At 37.5% G+C, this 25,829-nt stretch overlaps 1 protein-coding gene across 4 annotated transcripts in view; it reads right to left on the bottom strand.

Moving 5' to 3' along the window:
- FANCC (FA complementation group C) overlaps window positions 1-25,829 on the bottom strand; it is a 102,543-nt gene that overhangs the window by 9,356 nt on the left and 67,358 nt on the right. For all 4 annotated transcript variants that reach the window (XM_065045827.1, XM_065045828.1, XM_065045829.1 and 1 more), the window contains 8 exons: window positions 20,252-20,371; window positions 19,408-19,472; window positions 16,629-16,793; window positions 14,070-14,226; window positions 9,043-9,095; window positions 6,079-6,178; window positions 1,835-1,910; window positions 969-1,050 (listed from right to left, as the gene is read on the bottom strand). In XM_065045827.1, the coding sequence (XP_064901899.1) occupies window positions 969-1,050; window positions 1,835-1,910; window positions 6,079-6,178; window positions 9,043-9,095; window positions 14,070-14,226; window positions 16,629-16,793; window positions 19,408-19,472; window positions 20,252-20,371 (818 nt within the window). The remainder of the gene's footprint in view (window positions 1-968; window positions 1,051-1,834; window positions 1,911-6,078; window positions 6,179-9,042; window positions 9,096-14,069; window positions 14,227-16,628; window positions 16,794-19,407; window positions 19,473-20,251; window positions 20,372-25,829) is intronic.

Raw genomic sequence — 25,829 nt, 5'->3', positions numbered from 1 at the left:
TAACAACAAAAATAAAGGTTCTGTGAGCTAAATGAAATCAAGCATGGATGGCACTATCTGCCTTCCAGGACACAAGGTGTCTTCCAGGACAGTCGGGAATCTTGATTTGCAAGTCTATCTGGACTAGGTTTCTATTGAAATAGATCAGGTTCTAAATCAAAATGAAATTGGTTTCTTTGAATGTAAAAGTATTTCAATATTCTTTGTGAAGTTCACTGTTGGAGCAGATCTAAGCAGACTCCTGTCCAAGCTCTAGGCAAGTCTCATCACAAAGACTCCTTCCTTCCTTCCTTCTTGCCTTCCTGCCTGCCTTCCTCCCTTTCTTTCTCTCTTTCCATATAGTCCTAAACCATCTACTACCAAAGCAGAATTTGTACAGACAAACACTGCCGTTTGTTGTAACAACTATTTGGACAAAAAAAGCTAAGGGCAACAGGTCAGAAACACGGGGTGTCAGCTCAAAGAGTAATATAACAAAAAATGATACTGCAGTCTAGAAGTCATATCTTCATGAAAAACCCAAGTAGTTTAAAGTTTGGATGTTTGCACAAGCCTCCTGAAAACCAATACAATCGCCTTCATAAAACAATACCATTCAAAAAGGCTCTTTCCAATGCTGGCTACTTTTCTGCGTGAAATAGTTCTCTTATCATTCAATCCAGAATCTCCCTGAAAGTTTTCAGGAAGAAATGGGAGAGCAGGCAAGTAAGCATTTCTATTATGCAGACAGCTATCTGCTGAAATGAAAAGAACAAGATTTCTTTACCCAGACACTTATTGATCAGGTCTGTAAGTGCTACAAATTCAGGTTCTGTAAGTAATCTAAGTCCTGTGCATTAAAACAAAGTTTTATTTAGGGAATAATAAGAAAATTATGAAATGTAGCTGCGGAAGACTTCAAATGACATGACTTTTCAGGAGGTAATGTATGCAAAGGACAAAAAGTTAGAAAAGATAATACTGCTTACCTACTGTTTGTATCTTCTACCAATGCTCTGAGCATATGTGAAATGTGTTTCAAGTGTTGAGCCCAGTGTGTAGTTGGCAGTTCTGATGAGAAAAAAAAAAAAGACTCCTAAAAGTCTAGTCTGTCCAGCTAGAACAGAACACTGAAATTAACCATATTAAGCTAGCATTAAAATTTGTGCAACTTGATTCAGTTATCATCAGGCATTTAAAATTTCCCAGTTTTCAACAATAACTATTACTGTGTTTCCTAGAACAATTCATTGACAAAACCATGTGAGGAAGTACAGCAAGGAATATTCAAATGAAGCAGATGTACCACTGTGTAAATGCTACCTCCATTTTAATATATAATCAGTGGAGTAACATTCTCAGAGGCTCTTGTGCTGAGCTGAAATTATTGCTCATGAAAAACTGTACCATATTGAGCAGTGGCTTCTTGGGTCTATAAAAATGGGAAACCTGAAAAAAAAATCAGGTTTGCAATCTAAAAGATGAGCAGAATTCAAGCAGGCTATTTCTTGCCATATACATACAAAATCTTTAATAATGGCAATTACTATTATAATAAGATACTTGGTAGATTTTTACAATCTTGGTAACTTGTCTTTGCTCCTACAAAATTATGCAGTATGTCATTCACTTCTGGTTTAGTTTTCTTTACAGTATAATTCTCTGTTATTGTTACATAAGAATTAGGCATTCCTGCAGAAAAACACATCAGAAGAATATTATTAGAATCGCTAAGTCAACACACCCTGCTGAGGAAATGGCAAAATTTTGTTTTCATCCCTTCTAAAGTTATTTTAAGAAATATACAGATCATGTGGGTTGGTGAATGCTGCAAGTATTTCATGAAGAAACTTACCAACAGGACGTTTGAGCAAAGCTGCTACAAGAGGCTGGTGATGGTAAGGGAAGTAGGCCTTCAATGGAAATTTATGCTAAGATATAAAACAATTATTTTAAGAGTTTTCTGGTCAGTATTTAAAAAAAATCCACAGTGAACAATCTCATCTAAGGTAGTAATTAGCAACACAGACTGAAGCAAGAGAACACAAAAGTACAGCTACACTTAATTTTAGGATTTTGCATAAAGAAAGAAGGGGTATATCTAGGAGAAGTTTGCTTAGAAAAATTAATCATTTGTGGATTTTTAAAATACATTATTAAAAAAGATTCAGAGGAAAATGATATCTTAGTATTCTTATGCTTTTCCCCTGTAATCACAAAAGCCTTCACTCTTTATTTGCAGAGGTAAAAAGATATTAATTAGTTTAATTTATTTTTCCAATGTAAACAGGTCCAGAGATCATATTAAACTAAGAACTAATAATATCCACAAAATCTGAGGGATTGATGTAGATTATTGCCTTACGTTCAAAAATAGAAACCTAGAATTCTTAGGATCTGCAAGTTTGTGATGACACAAAAATGAGATGAGTGGCTGATATGCCAGAGGTTGTGCTGCCATGCAGAGGAACCTTGACAGGCTGGAAAATGGGCTGACAGAAGCCTCATGAAGTTCAACAAGAAGTGTAAAGTCCTGCACCTGGGGAGGAACAAGCCCAGGCACCAGTACAGCTTGGAGCCAACCAGCTGGAAAGCAGTTTTGCAGAGGAAGACCTGGGGGTCCTGGTGGACACCAAGTAGAACGTGAGCCAGCAATTTGCCCTCGCTGCAAAGGCAGCAAATGTTATCTTGAGCTGCATTAGGCAAAGGATTGACAGCACGTCAAGTGACATGATCTTTGCCCTCAGTGCTGGTGAGCAGCCACTACAGCAGCCAAACCTGGAGTATGATGTCTGGTGCTAGGCTCTTCAGTGCAAGAGAGACATGGACGTAGCGGAGAGAGTTCAACAAAGGGCCACAAGGATGATTAAGGGACTGGAACATCTCTCCTATGAGGAAAGGCTGAGAGAGCCTGGAGAAAACAAGGCTCAAGGGGGATCTTATCAATGTATACAAATGCCTGAAGGGAGGGTGCAAACAAGTTGCCCACAGTGGTTGTAGAGTCTCAGTCCTTGAAGATATTAAAAAGTCGACTGGACATGGTCTTGGGCAACTGCTTCTAGGTGGCCCTGCTTAAGCCGGGGTGTTGGACAAAGTGACCTCCCAGAGGTCCCTTCCAACCTCAACTACTCTATGATCCTGCCATTTCAGTCTTCAAGTCTCCAAACCACGCCTTTAGAACTCTTCTGTCTCCTTTCTTTAGGAACAAGAGACTATTTAGCAAATAGACCATCTCTTGAATCACAGACTTAGGATACAGACTATAAAAAAAAGTGTTGATTTCTAAATTAAATGAAGACCATATTTAGCAACTGATTTCTTTTGCAATATAAATGCATGCATCTTATAAACAAATGGACTGACACCTTCTCTCTCTACTAACTTTTTTTTTCTGTAAACAGCAGTTAATTAACATTATAACACACTAATATATACAGTATTCTCAGACAGTCTGCGTATCACTGGTATGTTAAGGTTCCAAAAGTCTACTTGTCACATGGAATTAGGTTAATTAAAAGTTAATAATTCCTATGCTAAAGTATGCATGTAGCCAATTAGCTTGCACCAAAAATCCCCATGAAAAAGCAGCCCTTGACACAATTAGTAGTACCCAAGACAACCCACAGCATGAGTTACATATGAAAACAGTATTGTAAAGTAAATGAAAACCAGTTTTCAGCATCCTATTTAAGCAAAGCAAAAAATGTTTGCTTCCTATCATACAAATACAGTATTTTAGGCAATTCTTTCCTTACATAAGCCATCAGAAAGTACAAAACAAGTACAAAGAGACAGAATGAGTTTGGATGTGGCTGATTATAATAATTGCCATGATGTATAACAGGAAATTAAAGTTGAACACTGGCTTAAAATATTTATCCAGCTATTTAAAACAAAATTCCCAGGTGAAAATCACTGTCAGTTCTGAAATGATCAAGGGAATATAATCCTGGAGGAAATTATAAGTGTCATCAAATAAAAACATGAACTTTAAATTTATAAATTCACAAGTAATGTGACCCAAATATCTTTAGGTCAGCTTTCACTACATCACAAACTTGAAGGAAATCTGCTTGTATAAAACATTAAAAGGATTATTCCAGCAGTAATCTCAGTATCCCTATTCTTAAATTTCTGATTCAATGACTACACAACTTGTCTATTTTCCTAATAAGTAGGTTTAAACCCTGTGTTCCATTTATACCTTTTTTGGTCGCCCAAAACACAGAGGAAACAAGACTATTCCTAAACCTGTAGCACTGTTTTTTCACACTGTTCAGCTTTTTTCTGCCAAATCTTGTTCCCTCTAAATGGCTTACAAAGTTATTGGAAAAGACAGCTATTTCTGACAGCTGTCACACTGCAACACAGAATTGTTCTCCTCTTACCTCGCAATTCAGTGCAGCTGTCAGACAATGACCTGGTTCTTTTGAAAATTTTGTGGACACATCTGTTTGCCTAGCCTTTTCTCAATTAACTGTACTATAAATTCCTAAGGTCACAGATGACCCAGCCGGAACCCCCTTCATCCTCTATCATTAATGGTTTTACCATTCCTCTGTGAAATACTAATGGAACACATTATGTCCTGTCAAGGGCATCCAGATACCACTAAGATCGGTGCCTTGTGAATATATGTAATACTGGTATAAGAAAAAAATAATGATCTGACTGATTTAAACAAAGCTTAGGAAGCAGTCCGTGCCTGCATTTTTGCATGCCAACTGCTAGATAAGATTATGGTCGATAAACTGTGAAACAAGGGATTTTAATATTGAAGACAATACCTTAATTAGAGCACCATGAATTAAACTGTATGCAACTTAAATACAGAAAACATTTAAAATAATTACAAAAAAAGTGGGCAATAGTCTATGTTGCAATGCCAGCAGGTGAAGGACTTCACCCTGAAGCAAATTAATCACCTGCACAACAGAATTAGCTCTTGAGTGTCTGATGGGTGTGGAATCTTTACTTGCTTTTTCCACACAGTCAGCTCCACCCAGGGCTACACAGTGTGTTGCTGCCATGTAGTCAAGGTAGCATAGAATTAACATGCACAACACCTGTATATTAAGCAAGACAGCTGCAGTTTCATCCTTAATTCATATTGCCTGAATCTAGAAGACTGATCCATTCACACTGCAAATCAAAGGTCCCAAGTCACAAGAAGTCCCAAAATTTTCTCAACTACCATGTCCCCAAAAAGATGGAAAAATCAAAGGAACTAGGAATTTTCTTAAGTCTAAAGTGAAAGCCAATAAATGATAAGATACTGTCCAAACTTACATCATATGAATTGGAGTTATACAATCAAACAAAATGGTCAGGATATGAAATGACAGTGTGATTTGGTAATGTGAAAAGAAGTCTGCAACCTATAAACAAAACTTTTTTGCATCTCCATTTTGAAACTTAAAAATGAGAAATCGATCCTACTCCTGTTTAAATCAGTATAGGCAACATTAATTCTACTTAATTCAGTTCAGTAAGACCTGTACAAAAATCCGTGCAGAAGACACTAAGCTGGGAAATTTGATGCTTTAAACATGGGCAAAATTTCTGAGAGGCCACTGTTGAGGACGATAAACTGAAAGCACTACATATTCTTCATCATTTACCTTTTGAACAGATGAATCTGACTATTCCATGTCCTACTTAAAATTATCGGGGGGAATGGGGATGGGGTTATCATCTCTGTTTCATTTATTATCAGAAACTCTGCTAATGCAAAGGAAAAACACATCTGGAGTTTTTCATCTTTTCTGTGAAAGTTGGATGATCATGACCATGTTCACTACACAGGCAGAAATTTCAGCACCAGGGGAACTGCCCCTGTGAAAATCACAGTGTAGGTTGCAGGGTTACTCCAAGGTGAAGACGGATAAATTGCTCTTACCTATTGGTTTCGCACTATAATTTTATTCACAGGTAAAGATGTTTAAACTGAACTTTGGCATGTATCTACTGCTGTAGAGAGATGCTATTATTCAGCTAATTTTATCTAATCACCATTCTTAACAATAGAATTGTTATTTTCTTGTGAAATTTCGTATCTTCTCACTGAAAAGAAATATTAAGAAACAGATTTTGACTAACCTGCTTGTTTTCATTCTGATGACCCTGAAGGAAAAGCTGTGTAAACACTTGTATTATGGTCATAACTTCTGGTGCTCCATCAGTTTCCAGCACTGCATTCCTAAGCATTGGAAAGCAAGATTATGACAGATCAGATAATTAGTCTGCCTATCACACCACTGTTAACTGAAATGAAGAAAAAAAGGTACATTTTTTGATTGCTGTGGATTCATGCTGTGTCTGAGCTCATTATGCCAGTGTGGAAACTGACAGAAATACTACTAACTTTGCTGGGTTTTTAAATTTTATTTTTACTTTTTAAAAAGCCCATATGCAACTCCTACAAATAAACTAGATTTAGTAAGTATATACAAGTATATACTTACTAAAGTATATGCAGACACACATAGGAAATCTGGCATCTGAACCATCTTACTGGGTGCAGAGCAACCATTCCCAATATATACAGTTAGCCATACTTCAGTGCTTTGTGGGACTGCATCCCATAGGCCATCTCAAATTAAAGCACAGTCTAGTACAATCTCCTGGGATATCCTGAGGTATCTCAAGAAAGAACAAAAAATCTTGACCTAAACTGTTAATTATAGCAGTCCTGCTGGAGCCAGGCAAACAAACACAAGTTGTTGATCAAATTTAAAAGCTAAGTATTTAAAAACCTACACAAGGAGATTGAACTTAATACAGCTGTTGTTCGGTTGCTGTGAGTCTTTAGTGATCACTAAGCAATGAATCAGAAGCACAAACAGAAATTAGTGTTTACCAAGGGTGTACTTTAGGTCAGTAATTGCTACAGATTTAATTAGGGACAAGTGCATTCCAATGTGTTTTCAATGGTAAAATCATAAAATCCACTCAGGAGGTTCACAAAGGTGAACACTTTAACTAAGGGGCATGTGACCTTGGGCAAATGGAGCAGAAAAACATAAGGGCAGCAAAGTGTAATTTTCATTCTCTGATTTGAAAGACAGGTAATAGTAAGGAGGAAAAAAATGTTCAAAGTTGCCGCTGAGGTATAAGGTTTTTTTTTTATTAGAGTATTGTTTCATTCTTTCCATAATAATCTAAAAGATAAGAACATCTAACACATTTCTGTAACAGAGAAATTCCACAAAACTACAGGCACACATAATCACTAATATAAACATTAGAAACAGTACATGGAAACTCAAGACAATCTATGTATGTGGAGTTCTGTAGAGTCGCACATAGCAACAAAATAAGCTGCTACTTGGGAAATAGAAACACAAGTTAATATCCCCGAGATAAAGCAATCTAGCGTAATCAACCGCAATAAAAAGCATGCAAATAGCAGGAAGGTTACTCCTGGAAGAGACACAATGCTTAGATCTGTGCTTCTAACAGATTATTAACCCCCAAAATAAAAGGAGTATTCTGCCAGGTGTAGAAATGTATCACCATTTCCAAGCAATTAAGTATAAGTTCTTTATTAGCAGTTCTCTAAAATCTCTACATGCGACTACGTCTGTAATAGTATCTTAACATCTGCACAGCACTTGATACTAGCTGGAAGGATGTCAGTGAAATACAACAAACATGAACACAAAGCTGCAGAAATCAACTGGTCTGCAGAAGCTAGCTAATATATACAGCTTCACTTAACACCAAGAGGACCTGAAACACAGTATTTTTAAAACACATTAAGGTTTTAATACCAAGAATGTAGAGGAACAACCAAACTAAGTGGAAACAGTAGAAAGCAAATAATGGAGCAGGAATGTAGGCTGAGCAACAGGAAAACATGATGAATTTCTACAATGATACAGAACATTAATACAAGTTCAAACTTATTAGGAAATACTTTTCTGGGCAAAGTCTTGCATTATTTGAGAAACAGCGTCTCATCCATTTCTACTGCCTACCAAAGGGAAAGGGTGCAAAACAGTTACGTAGTCTCGTGTTATTTTTTAAAAATATTTTCTATACCATAAGCCTAAATAAGCCAAGAAACTTGAACAAATTTTGTCTCCCTATACCATCATAGTATGCGGCCTCCAGCATGAGACATTGGTATAGCACCGGTGAAGCCACATCAATTTTCAAGTGTGTTTTGCTTCAGGAAAGTAACTGGTCTTAACTATTCTGAAAACGCTACTGTGCTCAGGCACTGGAGCACCAGAGGCAGAAAGGACTGGGACAGCAATAGCTGCCGAGCGCTTCCACCCTCACTGCAGCTACAGCAAAGGCGCTTCTGTTTGTGCCTGCACCAGCCTGAACACGCACACAGACACACAAATGTCCCCAAACACGGGTACCCGGCAGCCCTTTTATCTTAAGAAGGAAAACAACCTGGCGAACAGAGAATGTCAGTCACTAAATACATTATTGTCGTATCAAAACTGACAAACCCAGCAGCAGAGCTACTTTAAAAGGATGATAAAATAAGTCAAATGAAGCAAAAAGACACTGAAAACTGAGTACAAAGGACTGGAAGCCCCCATGTGGTAAACAATATCCATTGCTTCAAAATAATCTTAATACATTCCAGAACCAAAGTCATTATTAACAGGCATTAATGCCATTAAGAGCATATCTGATATCAATCCTGAAGACTATTCAGGCTACACTGATAAGTGCAAATGTTTTACCTAAATTCTGTCTTCATGCTGGCATGGGCCAAGACATTTCACCATTTACAATTTTCACCTCAAAATCATATTTCAACCACAAATCTCTACTGAAGTACAAAATAAGTTATAAATTTTAAAAGCTAAAATTCAATGTAGTCAACTGTATCAATTATTATTATAATCTAACTTTTATGTAAAGTTCATGAGATTTTTAATATTTTTCATTATTTGCAGTATATTACACAAAAGGGTACACTAAGGCACACAGCTAAAGACATCCCGAAATTATAATACCTCCCAGATTATAATACTTCTCATGAAGAAAACCTCGCTGTTTAAACTGATCATTGCATACACTTCCCACTTCAACACTTACTTGAAAATTTCATTAACAATTCTGAAAATGGCAGGATGGCTTGCTGCTCGTGGCTGTTGATAAACAAATGGAAGAAAATTAGTCATTAATAGGAAACGACTTAGCTGCCACTGTATAATTTACAGCTTAACTCAAGGATGGTCTCACTTATTAAACTGTAAATATCTCAGATCAACTCTTACTAAACCCTCAGATTTTCTGAGGATTAGATTCTTCAAACTATGTCAGGGTCATGGAAGGAGATCCATAGCGATACCAAGCAGCGTAAACAGTTGATAAATGCAAACACCTGGGCTCCCAAACTGTTTGTGCCAACAATCACTAAAAATACTAAAGGCAGCAGATAAAAAGAACAGGTTATTGCATGCAATTGGAGGCAAGAGACAGTGAACAAACAGATTTACAAAAAGTTTTTCTCTCCTTTTCACAGATAAACCCTTTTGGATATACTTGGAGAGTCTTGCTACATCTTTGAAATTAAATTCCAGAAATCAAATCTATCGCTCCTGTCTTTAACAGTACCACACACATTTTGGTCCAAAATGCTTTCTGACATATTGTTGTCTTCTGTGAGTTTCAGAGTTGCTAGAATGAGCTAAATTTCTCAGTGCATCAAAATGTATTTGTTAATTTTTTTTTTAATCACGCTACCACACAACAGACTGTTTTAAGAAACTTGTTGTGTTAAGCAAGCAGTAGTAAACACACTGCTTTCTAATCCCATATTCTTAAAATCTAAGATTTATTAGGCTTTTATTGAGCACTAAGAATAAAAAAACTACTTATGCATTCCTCAAACTATATTTGCCTAAGTTAAAAAACAAATTCATGCTTTGCATTTCTTAAATTAGCATCTAAAGATGTGATAAGCCTATAGTTCTTGAACAAGCTAGAGTAATTAATGTTTAATAAAATGCACTCTATAAACTTCAGGATGCATGGAAGAAATAGCTTTTATGAATGACACTTCTTGCAATGGCTTTAAATGCCTGACACACTATTCCAAAGAAAACTTTAATGCATTTGTTTCAAGTTAAAAAGTACCAAACAGAACAGATTTTGTTTTTTCCTTTTTAATTGCACAGGCAGAATGAGGACTTGACTCTATGTGGTTCTTACATGATAATTTCAGAAAATAGAAAACCTTTAAAACAAACTGTCTAGAAAAGCTCCTTGTTTGTCACAGTTGTCTTTGCCATACTGAAAATATTAGGTGACACCTCATTTTGATGTTTTAGCACACTCTGTCACAGGGCTGTAGGTAAGCTGTTCTATCGAATGTATGCCATCTAGTGTTTGAGAGTATTTACAGCTGGTCGTTTGGCCATGGGAAGAACTGGATGCATCTTGGTGCAAACCTGGTCTCCAAACTTCCACTGCCACAGGGAGAAAACAAACAAACAAAAAAACACCCAACCCAAACAAACAACAAACAACTCGCTGGATGAAACAAAAAAGAAACAATTTCATCTCTTTTCTAAAAAAAAAGAAAACTTGGACTAGATGATCTCCAGATGTGCCTCCCAACCCCAACCATTCTGCAACTCTGAGAAAACAGTGACAAGTGATAAGTATGGTTTTCAGGCAGATGGGCTAAATGGTTGAATTCAGCTATTTCTCCACTGTCATTTCAGACACTCCACCTACTTCTGCATATGTACTTCTGTGATGATGTACTAACCCACTGTTCCTTGAGACAGGTTGGGTATAAATTTGAAAGGGTCCATCAGCACATTGCCATCACAATCAAATCATAGTTCCTTTGAACAAGACCAAAATAAATGTGCTGTATGCAACAATTAAAAACTCTCCACCCTGCCAGACAGCAGCAATCTAAAGTACACACTACAAGAAAACACAGTTAATAGGTCCTAGTACTTTACACTGCTGAAATCAATATGAATTTCATCACTGGTATTCAAAATGGAAAACAAAAACAAAACAAAATGCCACTGTTATCTAATGCCACAAGAGTCTGATCAATGGACTGCATGGAATTAATTTGCAAGCACTCAACATAAGAATGCTATCATAGTGCAAAACTCTCCAAGGCAATTTGAAGCTGTACCTGTTGTGCAGCAGGACTAGAGCAGGCAGGACAATTCTGCCGTGGGCAGCAGCAATTCTGGACGTTGGGAGGCTTTACCAATTTCAGGAGGGATTCTCATAGGGTTTTCATGTTGTTGACATTATCTATGTTTTTTTTTTTTCCAAAATGAAAAGGCATTTTACATTTTAATAATCTTGTCTGTGTCTATGCAATATTTTTTACAGAAAGATCAGCCAACAAAACATACTTTCTACCAGAAGCTTGTTCCATCAGCCTTAAAACATGCACAGTACATACAGCACAACACACACTAAACCAGAAAGATCCCAACACAGGGAACTGGAGCTCCATGTGTGGTACCATGGTTACATATTTTAAGAATGTCTGCTTTCTGCAGGAAAAACAAAAACAAAGCCACCAGCACACCACACCACAAAAACACTGGGATTTTTGAAAGAAATAAAATACAAAAAAATATACATTAACATAGAGTATTACATACACAAATTCTATAGAACTACACTACTTCTGTATCTATATTAATAGAGAGAAGAATCCTAAACAGCTGGTTTGTAATACAAAGCTAGAACTGAATAAAGACATAAGAAAAATGCATTTATATCTACAGGATGAAAGTACATGGCACAAAGAGGAACAGACTAATAATTACATACAGTGTTTTAATCACATCTTAGAATGTTCTGTAACAACTGCAAAAGTAAAGATGGGGAAACAAATTCTGCCCAAGATCACACAGCAACGAATCTGAGGTGGTAACACCACAAATACCAGTTCTCTTGACTTCTAGACTCACATGCAATTAATTGGGCACAACACTTCCACATCTAGCTTTAAGAAACTGCTACACTGCTGTAATTCAAATTTTGTCTGTATTTCCAAATTCTGTATTCACCTGTATTCCTGAATTTTACATTAACCAATGAAAATCAAGAAGTGTCCCTTTATTTTTTTCTTATAACAAGTGCCAAATGTATTTTTATTTTGAAGCACACACTTGTTTTGAAAGCACAAACATCTTTTTAGAGAGGCTTAAAAATTTCCCCAATTCATCAACATTACGAATAAATTACTGTGTACCATTTCAGAAATGTTACTACAACAACAAATGTTTTGATGTCAGGCAATACTGAGGGAACTAATTGTAACTTTGCCGGAGCATATTATGAGAAGGAAAAAATATCTTCTCACTTTCCCTGTCTATCCTTGTTCCTTTCTCCTTCATTAATGCCTGTTTCATTACCACAGCTCCTAGTGAAAGGTGAGTGTGGATCCAGCCAGACCCAATACTTGGGGATAAGGCAGAGCAAGAGGGCAATGCAAGGACAAGGGAACCAGAGTTTTGTCTCATTATTCCACTTTTTATTACCATATCCATAAGGCAAACAAAGGTCACATCCTACAAATACCATAATCCATCTGCCAAAATATGCATATCCATATTCCTAAATAAATATTCAAATGTCTTTACTGTCTTTCCAAGAGTAATCATACTGTTGGAAGCAAAGTGCTGACTGATCCAATGTCACACAAGTATCTTTACAGTGCCATGTATAAGTTGTACAAAATATCACTACGCATTTTAGAACACAATTTCTGGATCAATTATTTTCCTTTTCTACCGCCTCTGTGAAGCTTCTCTTCCTGTTGTTTTTAACTGGTATTCTGTCGCCCATTCATGCACCTTCCCTCTTATCAATGCCCATCAAAGAGCAATATCCGTCTTCCAGCTACTCTCTATGCCTCCTTGCCCACATTATGTCCTCTCTAAACCATCATTGCACTGCACTGGTCTTCCCACTCTGTGGAGATATTATTATGAAAGCAGGAAGTCTTTGGAGCAGAGGCAAGTTAAGGATAAAAGTGTGCTAGCACAGTGATGTTCCAGTCTTTTCAGGGATGAGAATGTGCAGACAAGGTCAATATGGACATTGTTAATAAACAACAATAAACTAATTATTACAACAAGTATTTTGCTTCTTTTCATAGACAACCTAGATTTTTTTTTTCATTAGTCACACTGTGGTACCATATATTGTATTCTATTCACAGTATATGTGATACAGAAAACTTAGGCACAGGCCTTGGGTATAGCCTTGTTTTCTGGATTACCTAGATCCCCAGATGACACATGAAGTGCTGTTAATGCCAAGCATTTATGAGATTTGCAAGTATTAGAACACATCCTCAAAACAGAAATTTGCAGGTTCAATTAAAAAGGAAGAATATCTAAAGGTATCATTCTTTTCGTGTCTAAAACACACACCCTGTAAGCCGCTTCATAGGCTGAAAATAAGACACCACATGTCGTTTTTTTAGTTCAATCCATTTCATGAAATATATAATTTAAGTGCATAGCACACATGCTGTTTCACACTATAATTAACAATTAAATTTTCATTCTGTGTTGCGAACTAGCTCATTATTTTGGAAGAGGTATTGTTTTCTCATACGACAGATGTATAATATACTGTGTAACACAGCACTGAAAACAAACTTTAATTACAGTTTAGAAAATGTTTTGTACTAAGAATTCTGTTCAGGTTTGCAAACAAAACCAAGTAACTAATCAGTCCATAATAATCTACAAGGATTGCCAATGGTTTAGTCTGCTAAATATCCAAGGGCACAGAGATTGAAGTGAAAACATTCAAACCCTCCTTGGCCAAAGTTTATAACTTTTTTTAAGACAGAGGCAGGTACTCGGCACCCTCAGCAGTCAGATTCTCATCTCTTCACCCATTCTTAATCACTGGATAAAACCTTTTTTCTCTTCTACCAATTCAGTATAAAAACTAAAAATTTAGTTACATTTGTAAGACTCAAGATTTAACTTTGCATTAGCAAGTTATATGCCACATGACAGCCCTTTCCCTCAAATATGCTGATGTATTTGAAAACTCTCTGTCACTTCTCAGCATGGAAGAGCAGCATCAACTGTACTAGCTGTTGCACATACCAGTAACAAGTCTTTCATGACACAAGCCACTTCTTCCAGTGAATTCATGTGAACAGAAACCAGTCGGTCTAAAACATATAATGTGGCTTTTTCAAGGCTTGGTAAGTGACGAAGCCAGAGGCTGAAGACCGCAGATTCAGAGAGGGAGATCTTCTTCCTGGTTTGGATAGAAAAACACCATTTTCCCGGTGAAACTGGGACAAAAATGTACCAACAAAAACAAAAACAAGGTAGAAGTAGGTAAGTCTTCACCCCACTAACGCTGACCGAAGTCTATCCAATAAAAGATGGATGGCTAAGAAGGTAATTATCTCTTCACGTAAAGCTGTCAGCTATAACCCAACTGAAGTATAGCGTTGTATCACCAGGAAATAAAAGGCACAGTTTATTTTGAGACACTGTAATTTGTGTGGACCAACACTGTAATTTGTGTGGACCAGCACAAATCAAAACATGCTAAAGTAACCACCCAAGAAGAAGAGATATCACAGCACAAAACATCATATTAAAAAACCTAAAATTGGGCTGGACAGTACACACAAATTAAACCTACTGATAAAAAAGAAAAATATAATCAGATTTAACACTATTTTAGGACCTATTTTCAATGTATTTATTTTACTGTAAAATTATTTAAACAGCAGCCTTCAGAATTCTGTTTTCCGTTGAAAAGCTGTATTTTTTCCATTCAAAACTATGTAATAGCTTAATTTGGAAGTGTGTATCTGTAGACAAGAAACATATCGAAGTACATAGAATCTCAAAATTCTAAAGCAATGCTCAGTTTCAAGATGCTGTCTGATTAAGTGTCACTATTAAAGAACATACGCACATTAGAGTAAATTAAGAATGACAAGAGATTACTTAATTTTGCCACAATACTACTTTTGTTATTTTTGTGGTAGCATGGTGGATATTACAGATAATATGACAGGAAAATAAATCTAGTAAGTGTACATAGAGGTGTTCCAACTCTGATACTTAAGAACCATATAGGATGTGAACTGTAGTTATTATCCTTCTGCAACTAAATTTGCAGATGGTCCCCCTGGGAAAATACAGAGGTCTGTGAAGCACTGCAAATCCCGGTATTTAGTAACCTGATTTCTTGGAGCAGGCTTCACCCGTGTTCAGAAGGAAAAAAACATTCAGAACACAATGACAGTGTTAGGGAACACAAAATTCAATTCTTAAAGTGGGGAAAGAGAAATACAAGCACCTTCATGTTAAGATCACATGGACTTCAGCGACAGAATACCATGCAAAGCATGTGTGAACCTACATCTTCTCTCAGGGAAATCACACACTTTTGTCAAGGGCCCTGCAAGAACCACTTAATCAAGGGCCATCTGAACTGAATTGTTTTTGCTCACTGTGATAAACAAGTAGCCCAAAAGTTAAGCAAAGGGATGTTAATTTCAGTCAGAAGAACCTTTTACAACCATCAAAAGGATACAGACTCACATTATGAAGTAGCAAAAGTATGTATGTCATGATAGACTTGCCCATTGGCTCACAGACACCAGTATAGACCATCCATGCTGAACCTGCTCTGAAAGTTTTCCAAAGCATGTTATTGCTTGTGGAACATGTCCAGTCTGAAGCCATGAAAGATGGACAAGTGAAGGATAAGTCTCTCATTGTGGGACATATCATTCACTACAGACCTTCACATTCCTTTTTCACTTGTTTTCTTCAGCTTCTAGTAGTATGTGTACAAATTAGAAACTGTGTTTTGCCATTATTTTTGCTGGAGCCCTCAATGGAGCAATATGACAATCTTCATTGGAACATCCCAGAAATTATGATGTTGAGAACAGAGGAAGGAATTAAAACGTTGATTAAAAATAAGACAAATGGATAATTGAGGTTAAGTGTTCACAAAGGACCTTTTCTAGTATATAAAAAAAAAAATCTTTGCCTGGCATACCTAAACTTGCTGATGCTCAGCTTCACTCAGCTGTTTTTTATCCATAAATTGATTTTATCAAAACAGCGGTTTTAGTGTCAGCAAAACAAGCAAAGTTATATTTCACAAGTTGCTCCTATCAGACTCATTAAAAATAATCTGCTGAAAACCAGGAGAATTTAAAATCTTGAGAAACAATTTCACAGAAAAAAAAAAAAAAGGAGAAATGTGGAACCACTCAAACATAAGGATTTATCTTGTGCACAGAAAAATAAAGATGGCTCTCAAAATGTCAAGTGAGAAACATTGATACACTTAAATGAAATGTAAATAATATTGCAAAGAAAAGTGACCATATCTTTCACAAAATCCCTAAAATCTACTGAAAACTCCAACCTCCATTTCAGAGAACAGATGGGACAAAGTTGCAGGCAATATTTAAAGTTATTTTGCCAAAATTTGTAAATCAGCAATTTAAAATTCTGCTTTGGCCTACAACCTTAGCTCTGTTATTCAACTGCAAGGGAAATATTTTACTGGAATGCAGATGTACAGTGCATTCAGCATACAAACTCAGAGAAAAGACATTTAATTGAATTAATAGTCTTTATGAAAAAAAGCATAAAAATAATACAGACCATGCTACTTACTTTAAAAAGGCGTCATTCACAGCCTCCAGAAATTCTGAACTGAGAATTTCTTTTGATGCACCTCCATGGTAAAGAAGGAGAGATTCCACCAATGGAGTTAGATCAGGCAAAGTAATGAGAGGGAGACAGAAAAGGGACACAGCATTCAGACGACTGGCTGAAACTCTGAGGGAAAAATAAATAGAGTTCATATTTCAGAAAAATCAAAACTTTAATTTCTAAGCTGATAAGTTAAAAGAAGATTAAATTAATTACAGAAGCTTAAATGTAAGAGATGCATACCTAACTGCAGAAAAAATATTTACTGGAATGACTGTTGACATGTCATTACATATTGCCTTAAGGAGAAGTCAGATGAAAATTTTGATATATTAGTGCTCAAGGCAAATCACGGTATCAACCCAATTCTGAAGTGCAGCCAGTTGTGTCTACTCAGCAATCACAGCCTTCCTATCAGGGAATGCTTTGTCTTTCCAAGGATCAGCAAAGCATAGGTAAGGAAGACTACAGATTGACAGCTCCCATGTAAGTTTGCTAGACCCTCCCAAGAGACCACACAGTTGCTTTTAAGGCCTCCTGTTATTGACAGGTGACTATGATCTGCATTTCAACATCCCAGCAAAGCTAAAAATTACACAGTGAAAAGGCTTGATATAAAAAATAGTGACAACAGTACTATTAGGCAAATGTATTCCCTTTCTTATGATCACAGATTTTGGCTTAATTACTCAGAATTAGGTAATGTGGATTAAGAAGGTGATTATTCACACTGACTACACCTAGACATGTAGAAACATCCCACACAATGTCGCAAGGTGATTATTAGCATCTCCTGATGATCTGGATAAGAGATCTGCACAGAGAGCATCACAATTTCCTTCCCACTTACTTTCTCAGACTTTCATCCTTAGAAAATCAGGCCAAGGAAGCACTTAAATGGTGGAAGAACATGTTTGGGTACATTTAAAATAGTTGAGTATGAAACACACGGTATTGGCACAGTACTGTTTGGCACCAGATCAAGGAAACAACAGAAGGAAAACAAGATGTTCTTTAAATAGGCATCAACAAATTTTAGCACTAATAACAAGTGCAAAGTAACTACTATGCTGTCATATTAAACTCTCACTCACACAAACAGGGAAAAAAAAAAATCCTTTGGGTTTTTTTTTATAGTAACTTGCAGTTAACTTTTGTTATAAGGACACATGTGGCAGCCAGTTATGATTATGAAGTTCATAAAGTTCAACAAGGCCAAATGCAAGGTCCTGCACCTCGGTTGGGGCAACCCCCAGTGTCCATACAGGTTGAGCGATGAAGGGATTGAGGGCAGCCCTGCTGAGAAGGCCTTGGGGGCACTGGTGGATGACAGATTGGACATGAGCCGGCAATACGCACTTGCAGCCCAGAAGGCCAGTTGTATCTTGGGCTGCATCAAAAGGAGCGTGGCCAGCAGGTTGAGGGAAGTGATTATACCACAGTGTGCCCGGGTGGCCAAAAGGCCAACAGCATCCTGGCTTGTATCAGGAATAGTGTAGCACGCAGGACTAGGGAAGCGATCGTGCCCCTGTACTCAGCACTGGTGAGGCCACACCTCGAATCCTGTGTTCAGTTTTGGGCCCCTCACTACAAGAAAGACATTGAGGTGCTGGAGAGAGTTCAGAGAAGGGAAATGGAGCTGGTGAAAGGTCAGGAGCAGCTGAGGGAACTGGTGCTGTTTGGCCTGGAGAAGAGGAGGCTGAGGGGAGACATTATTGCTGTCTACAACTAACTGAAAGGAGGTTGTAGTGAGGAGGGTGTTGGTCTCTTCTCCCAAGTAGCAAATGATAAAACAAGAAATGACCTCAAGTTGTGCCAGGAGAGGTTTAAGTTGGATATGAGGAAAAAATTCTTCATGGAAAGGGTTGTCAGGCATTGGAACAGGCTGGCCAGGGAAGTGGTGAAGTCACCATCCCTGGAGGTGTTTAAAAGGCGTTTAGATGAGGTTCGGAGGGACATGGTTTAATGCCTGAGGCAGGTTAACAGTTGGACTCTAGGACTGTGAGAAGTCTCTTCCAACCAAAATTTTCTATGATTCTGCTCTGCTTTGTTGAGACCCCGCCTGGAGTACCGCACCCAGCTCTGCAGCCCTCAGTACAGGAAAATTTGGACCTTTTGAAGAGGGTCCAGAGGGGCCACCAAGATTATCAGCAAATTGGCACAGCTCTCTTTTGAGGATGGGCTGAGAAAGTTGGGTTTGTTCAGCCTGGAGAAGAGAAGGCTCCAGGGAAACCTTATTACAGCCTTTCAATACACAGAGGGTATTCTAAGAAAAACTGAGAGAAACTTTTTAGTGACAGGACAAGGAGCAACAGTTTTAAACCAAAAGAGGGTAGATTTAGATTAGATATAATGAAGAAATTCTTCACCCATGTGGGTAGTGAGGCCCTGGAACAGGCTGCCGAGAGAAGTTGTGAATGCCCCATCCCTGGAAATGTTCAAGACCAGGTTGGATGGAGCTTTGTGCAACCTGGTCTAGTGGAAGGCCCATGGCAGGAGGGTTGGAACTAGATGATCATTAAGGTCCCCATCCAACCCAAATCATTCTATGACACTCAAGTTAAGTACAAACTCTTACGTGAAGCACAACTCAACAAGCTTGTCTGCATCTGAAATCATCTACACATTTATCCAAAACTATCCAGCTGAGGCCAAAGTTGTTCAAGACTGTAAAAAGGTCATCATTGAACTGTAATGATCAAAACTAGAATATACAAAACGATGTTTAGATAACACATACCTCCCCTGAATGTTAAGTTCACTGAACTGATTTCCTCTGAGTTCTGTTACTAAAGAAAAGACCATCTGTCAAATAAAATAAAATAAATTACACATACTGCAAACAAGCAGACATTAGTTGCACAGTTCTCTGTGTGACTGACACACTGTGGAGGTTAGTAACTTTCTCTGTTCACTCAGCTTGATTTTTTAATTTTCTTAATTATTGGTGCCAAACTAAAGTTTCCAGATTATTGAATACACTATGCTGCAAAACTCTTTTGAATACACATTATATACCTTCCACACTTGAAAACTAAGAAGCTATTTATTTTAGCTCTACTTCCTTATGAGTTAAGACAAAACTTTCAGAAGAGCACTACAAATAATTTTTATATGCTTTATCTAATTTAAGTCAACATAATATGAAATATTATTCCCATTATTTTTATACATTAAATGAAAAAGACACTTTTCCTAAGATTTAGGGCTCATCTACCATTTTAAATGCAATACGTACAGTCAGAGACAACATTCCAAAAGCTATATTCTAGTACAGAAAATAATCTATATAAACTTCATAGTAAAAAAAAAATGACAGGGCAGACATTTTTTGTTATATCACAGCAGCAACAGGAATTTTATTTTTACAAACATCTACTGCAGTATAATCTAATAAAATTTTAGCTCTTTTGTCCAGAAATCTCCCACTTCATTTTTTCCCTTAAAAGGCTGTGAAAGTAACTGAGGTAAGAAAAGATAAACAAAGTTCAGTTCATGTTCCTTATAACAATGACAACTCCATGTATGTGCTTATAAATTGGTGATTTATTATTAACAAAATCTCAATCACACAAAATACTTACGTTTTTAACTAAGTGACAATAATAATCTGCAGACGTGTAGCCAAGACTTGATATGAATGCACTGGTTTCAGCTTCGCTACTTTCCCACTTAGAAGAAGAAAGGAGATGGCATAGCAAACTCTGTGAGAAATCAACAGAAGGGCAATAACAAAAAGCATTAGGCTACAACATACTGTGTAAAAAGAACAGGCTGCTATTAAACTGCATCTGGGGTAAGAACTTTTGATCAGTTGTAGCTTTTTACACCATGTCATCAACACAGAAGAGCATACAGCTCCCATCACTCATTACAAAAATGCTGTAGCTCATACAATTAAAGGTGGGTTCACACACTACACGATTTCAATAGTTGTGCGATGACAAGGGAGCCCATCTGTGTCAACACCAGAGAGACCGTGGGTAGGTTTCAGTTCTCTAGGAGCCATTTCAGCCTGATATCACCTGGGTAGCAGCAGTCACATTGCTACACAGCATAAAACTCAGCTGTAGTTTCGATCAGTACCATGATCAAGAAGACAAAGCATGAAGTTAACATTTAATTTTCCGTATCACCCCCTCAAGAGGCCCCAGTATTTTTGACAACATTCAAGGTCTGGCCTCGTAATTTAATTTGCTTAATTTCCTCATTATCTTGAAAATAAAATGATAACATTTTATTCTGACATTTCATTTGCTACCTATTTCATTACAGAATGCTTTAAGTCACATTTAATAAAACCTATTTAATACATCATATAAAAATTAAAAAATCCTTTGATGACATATTCACACTAAAGTCGGACTAACACGTTTGGCAAGGTGGTTCTGCAGGCGGGCACAGGACTCTGCTTTCATGCTGTACTGCAGCTCTGCTCTCTTACAGACAGATCTGACACCCCAGCACCCTCCCAAATGAACTCATTTATGAAAACTGTTGTGCAGAATGTTGAGCAGGTTTTTGCATCCTGCTGTTGTAACTAAGCAAAGGTAGTTTTATGTTGCATATCAAATCATGTTCACAATTTGTTACAGTGTTCTTTGTTTTTTTCGCGTCCTCTGGTGCTACATGCTGATATGACAGCAACTACATTCCCCTTCAAGAGGTCCATTTCAGGGCTTTATATGTCAGCGACACTTGAAGTATAAACTAAATTACCCTTTGTGTGGCAGTAAGTATAGAATCTTTTGTAACAGAGGGTCAGGATTAGGAAGCGCTGAAAAAGACCTTCATTTTAAAAATACATAGTTACAGGAAAAGTTCAGATGAAAGCTCAGATACTTCCATGGCCTTGGGAGTTTCACTCTACGTATTCTTTTTAAAAGAGGGATGTGATGAAAGATTCAAGACTGAAAAAATAAACATCAGTGAGCTCATTTTCTGCTTTCAAAAATCAAACCCAAATATTTATGCATGCTTTTGTTGAACATCCCTAAGTAACTGCTTCAGAAGTCCTGGAATTAGATGCATTCCATGTATTCTACCTTTAATTAATGTGAGAGAGAAGATACAATCAGCAGAATCACACCAGAGGTCAAAGAAAATTCATTACTATCAAAATAAGTAACAAGCATTTTGAACACCTTATGTATTGTAATTTTGTTTAGGATTATCTTGCTACCTGGCAGTCTTATGTTAAATGTCTAAGTATCCTTTTATTTAATTGTAAACGTTTTTTACTAAATAGCCCTGAACCGGAGAAACTGCTGGTTTACTGCCACCTAGTGACCTCCCTAAAACAAAGGTGTAAGGAAAATGCTGTGGCAATACAGTTTCACAGAAGTAACTTAAGTGCAACTTTTGCATTCTTAAGAAAAAAATACATTAAAAAGTGGATTTTCAAAACCTACAAGCCCCTAAACATGGTCAAAAGTGAAAGCTAAGATCGATTAAACTGTACAATCTCCAAACACCCCTTAATCAATTTACTAATATAGAACCATATATATATTTAATCGTACTTTGCAACTACAGCTAAAGTTAAGGTTTGTTCTGAGAACATTATCAGGGTCGAGACAAGCAGTTCCTACAAAGTAAGATGGTTTGCCAAGTAGAATGAGATAAGGGATAAGACTGCAAGTTGAAAACTAAGTAAAGGAGGAGCTAGCAAGAACAAACCTGGGATGCTAGTTTTGCCAGAGGTAAGAATGGGACTTGAAAAGTACAGTTTGTTGGATTGCTCAGTTAAAGACTTGCAAAATGCTTCATCAGTGAGAAAAACAAACATAAAAAGCTCTGAAAAGGATTTGACAGGTTGACATGGCAGCTGATGACAGCTAAATGAGGGAGTACCTTAAAACCCCATATATTCACCTGTAATACTACAAAATATATCTAGTGACCCTCACTCTGTAACCAGAATTGCCCCAACGGTAAATCTAACCAAAAATTCGTTATGTCAGGAGTAATTTCAAAATTACTTTCCCCCCACCCTTGTGTATAGTCATAGTTAACCAATCAACAGAGGAAAGGACAGGACAAAATTATTACACATCAGCAGCCTGTGCATGGCCTGCAAAACTTTCCTGTTTGTTTTTTGTTTGTTTGCTTTTTTCATTTAGTCGGTTGGTTGGTTTTTTTTTTTGTTTATTTTTCCTCTTCTGAGCACTTTACTACATTCACACTAGGATTTTACAGATCACTTCAGTTATTTTTTTGGAAAACACAAAAGCTCTGAACAGCCAGAAGGGGGCAAGGGAAGGAGGAGTAAGGAGATACTGCAGTCAAGATGAGGTATGAAGTATGTATAAAAGAAAGGTATGTATTAAAAATGAAAAACATTTAGAATTCAGTTCTATGTCTTATATATTTCATTTTACAGATGCTATTGCCAGTGCAAAGCTTAACACATACCTACAAGCCACAAAGGTAAGAAATTTTATAACAATAGCTTAAAACATTTATCTTTTAAGATTTAAATGCTTTCTTTGGTCCAAAACATGTCCAGAAAGTTCTCCTGCTCTCTAGAAAATGTAGCTCCTTTACTACACATAAATTCTGGTTGTAAGTGATAATTCTTTTGCATACTATTGCAATATATTGCATTAATGCAATATACTGCATTAGCAGGGAGCTGTCTGAAAGAAAAATAAATACTGACAATTCACTCTTACATTAGATGAGAAGACTGTTAGACAGCTAAGGATTTGGCTAGGTGGCTGTTTCCAAAGAGCTGCAGTCAATGTCCCAGTGGACAATGTCCTTCCTGCTGCTCAGTGTCCCAGTGGAATTCAGTAACAAGTGGTGTCATTCAAGGGTACATACTGGGACCAATGCTATTTAATACCTTCATCGATGGGATTGAGCAGGACAGCAAATTTGCACATGACACCAATCTCAGTGATGCAGCTAGTACACTGGAGGGAAGGGATGCCATTCAGAGAGACCATGATGGGCTTGAGAGGTGGACTTGTGCGGAGCTCACAAAGTTCAACAAGGCCAAGTGCAAAATCCTGCATATGGGTCAGGGCAATCCCCAATATCAATGCAGACTGGGGGACAAAGGGATTGAGAGCACCCCTGCAGAGAAGGACTTGAGGGTACTGGTGGATGAAAAACTGGACATGAGCCAGCAACATGCACCTGCAGCCCAGAAAGCCAGAAGCACTGGGACAGGCTGCCCAGAGAAGTTGTGGATGAACCATCCTTGAAAGTGTTCAAGGTCAAGTTGTATGAGGCTTTGAGCAACTTGGTCTGGTGAAAGATGTCCCTGCCCATGGCAGGAGGGACAGGTTAGATGACAGTCGAAGGTCCCTTCCAAGACATACCATCCTATAATTCCATGATTCGTGTAAGGTGAACTGTTTCTTGAAAACAAGACGCTTTCAGCTCTTGTACTGCATAATTCTCTTGTAACAGTACACTTCTGTGTAAGAACACAAATGGTGTGGAAGGGGTAGTATAATGGCCAGAAATAAAGCTTATACCTAATAACCTCCAACAAAAGAGAAGTATTTAATTCACACGAGTTTTCCGGTCACTTACCAGGAAGCTGAATAAGGCAAATTCAGTAGTTGTGAGAAACCAAATTTTCCAGTTACAACATGGAAAGATAAAACAAGCAAACCATTCCAAGAGATAATCTCTAAAGAGAAAACTGACTGAGGACAAAAAGATCATCAGGTAGTTATTTTCCTATGATATTTGTCCATCCTTTTTCATACTTGATTATCAAAAATACAGTGTAAGTCATGAATGGCTAGTTTTTAACTAAATGGCAGTGAAAACTGTTGTTTTTACCTCAAGCCTCAAAGTTCACAATGTTTAGATTCCAGTAATTTTCAGATCTAAAGGGATTGTATCAGTAGTTATTTTGGATCCTACTGCAGAACTTCGTTAGAATCAGCTTAAGATCAAGTGTAAAATGTTTTCTTATATGTTAGTTTCTCCTTTCCCTTTTGAAGTCAACTCTTTCAGAAAAATACTACAGAGAAATCTAGGAGTTTCCAGGAGATTTCCTCACAAAGGTTCTTACAGGATGCTGTACAAATACTCAAAACTAATAATACATTCCATTATTGCATTATAAAGCTCCCCCAAAGCATTTTGGAAAAGAAAAACCATAACATTTTAGGTAGCAACAGTGTAGATATCTAGGGTCAGAGAGATCAGTAATTTGAGACTAATGACTTTTAAGGAATCACTTCAAACCCAATAGAAGATATTCAAGAACATGATGAGAAAGTTGTCAATCTAAGTGCACTCTGTATAGATGATCTCAGTCATGAATCCTAGCTGACTCCAACAAAGCATGTATTTGAGATCTATATAATCATCTTCTTTTTTCTGGCAGTAAATCAGTTAACACTCACTGTCTCTAATCCATTAATGCCATATTCTACAAGGCAGAGAAATGGATGAGTCTGTGGCAGAAGTGCTGTATTCAGGAAAAATAACAAGACGTTACGAGATTCAGGAAACCGAACAGCAGTCAGGAATACTGTGATATCAGAAATTATTTCTTTCTTCATTTCACTCACCATTGATTAAGTAGGAATCAAGAAAGGTTCCAGTTGCAAGAGAACACATCCATCCTTATGGTCTTGTCTTAAAGTTCTAGAACATAATCACTTTCAGTCTATAATTAAATGAATGAATTTTCATAAAGCACTCACAATGACCAACTTCCTTGAACAACTTTGCCTGTGGCTTTATTTTATTGATGCAGTTTATACTGAGTAATATCCTAGGTAACAGGCTGGATCATTGGGCTGAGGCCAATTGTATGAGGTTCAACAAGGCTAAGTGCTGGGTCCTATGCTTGCGTCCCAACAACCCCAGGCAGTGCTACAGGCTTGGGGAAGCATGGCTGGAAAGCTGCTTGGGGGAAAAGGATCTGGGGGTGTTGATTGACAGCAGTGTGCCCAGGTGGCCAAGAAGGCCAGCAGCATCCTGGCTTGTATCAGGGAAGTGATCATTCCCCTGCACTCAGCACTGGTGAGGCCCACCTTGAATCCTGTGTTTAGTTGTGGGCCCTTCACTACAGGAAAGACATTGAGGTGCTGGAGAGAGTTCAGAGGAGGGCAATGAAGCTGGTGAAGGATCTGGAGCACAAGTCTAATGAGGAGCGGCTGAGGGATCTGGGGCTGTTTAGGCTGGAGA

The sequence above is a fragment of the Columba livia genome, chromosome Z (genome assembly GCF_036013475.1).
Source record: "Columba livia isolate bColLiv1 breed racing homer chromosome Z, bColLiv1.pat.W.v2, whole genome shotgun sequence".
NCBI lineage: Eukaryota > Metazoa > Chordata > Aves > Columbiformes > Columbidae > Columba > Columba livia.
This window is presented reverse-complemented; position numbering and strand designations above follow the sequence as displayed.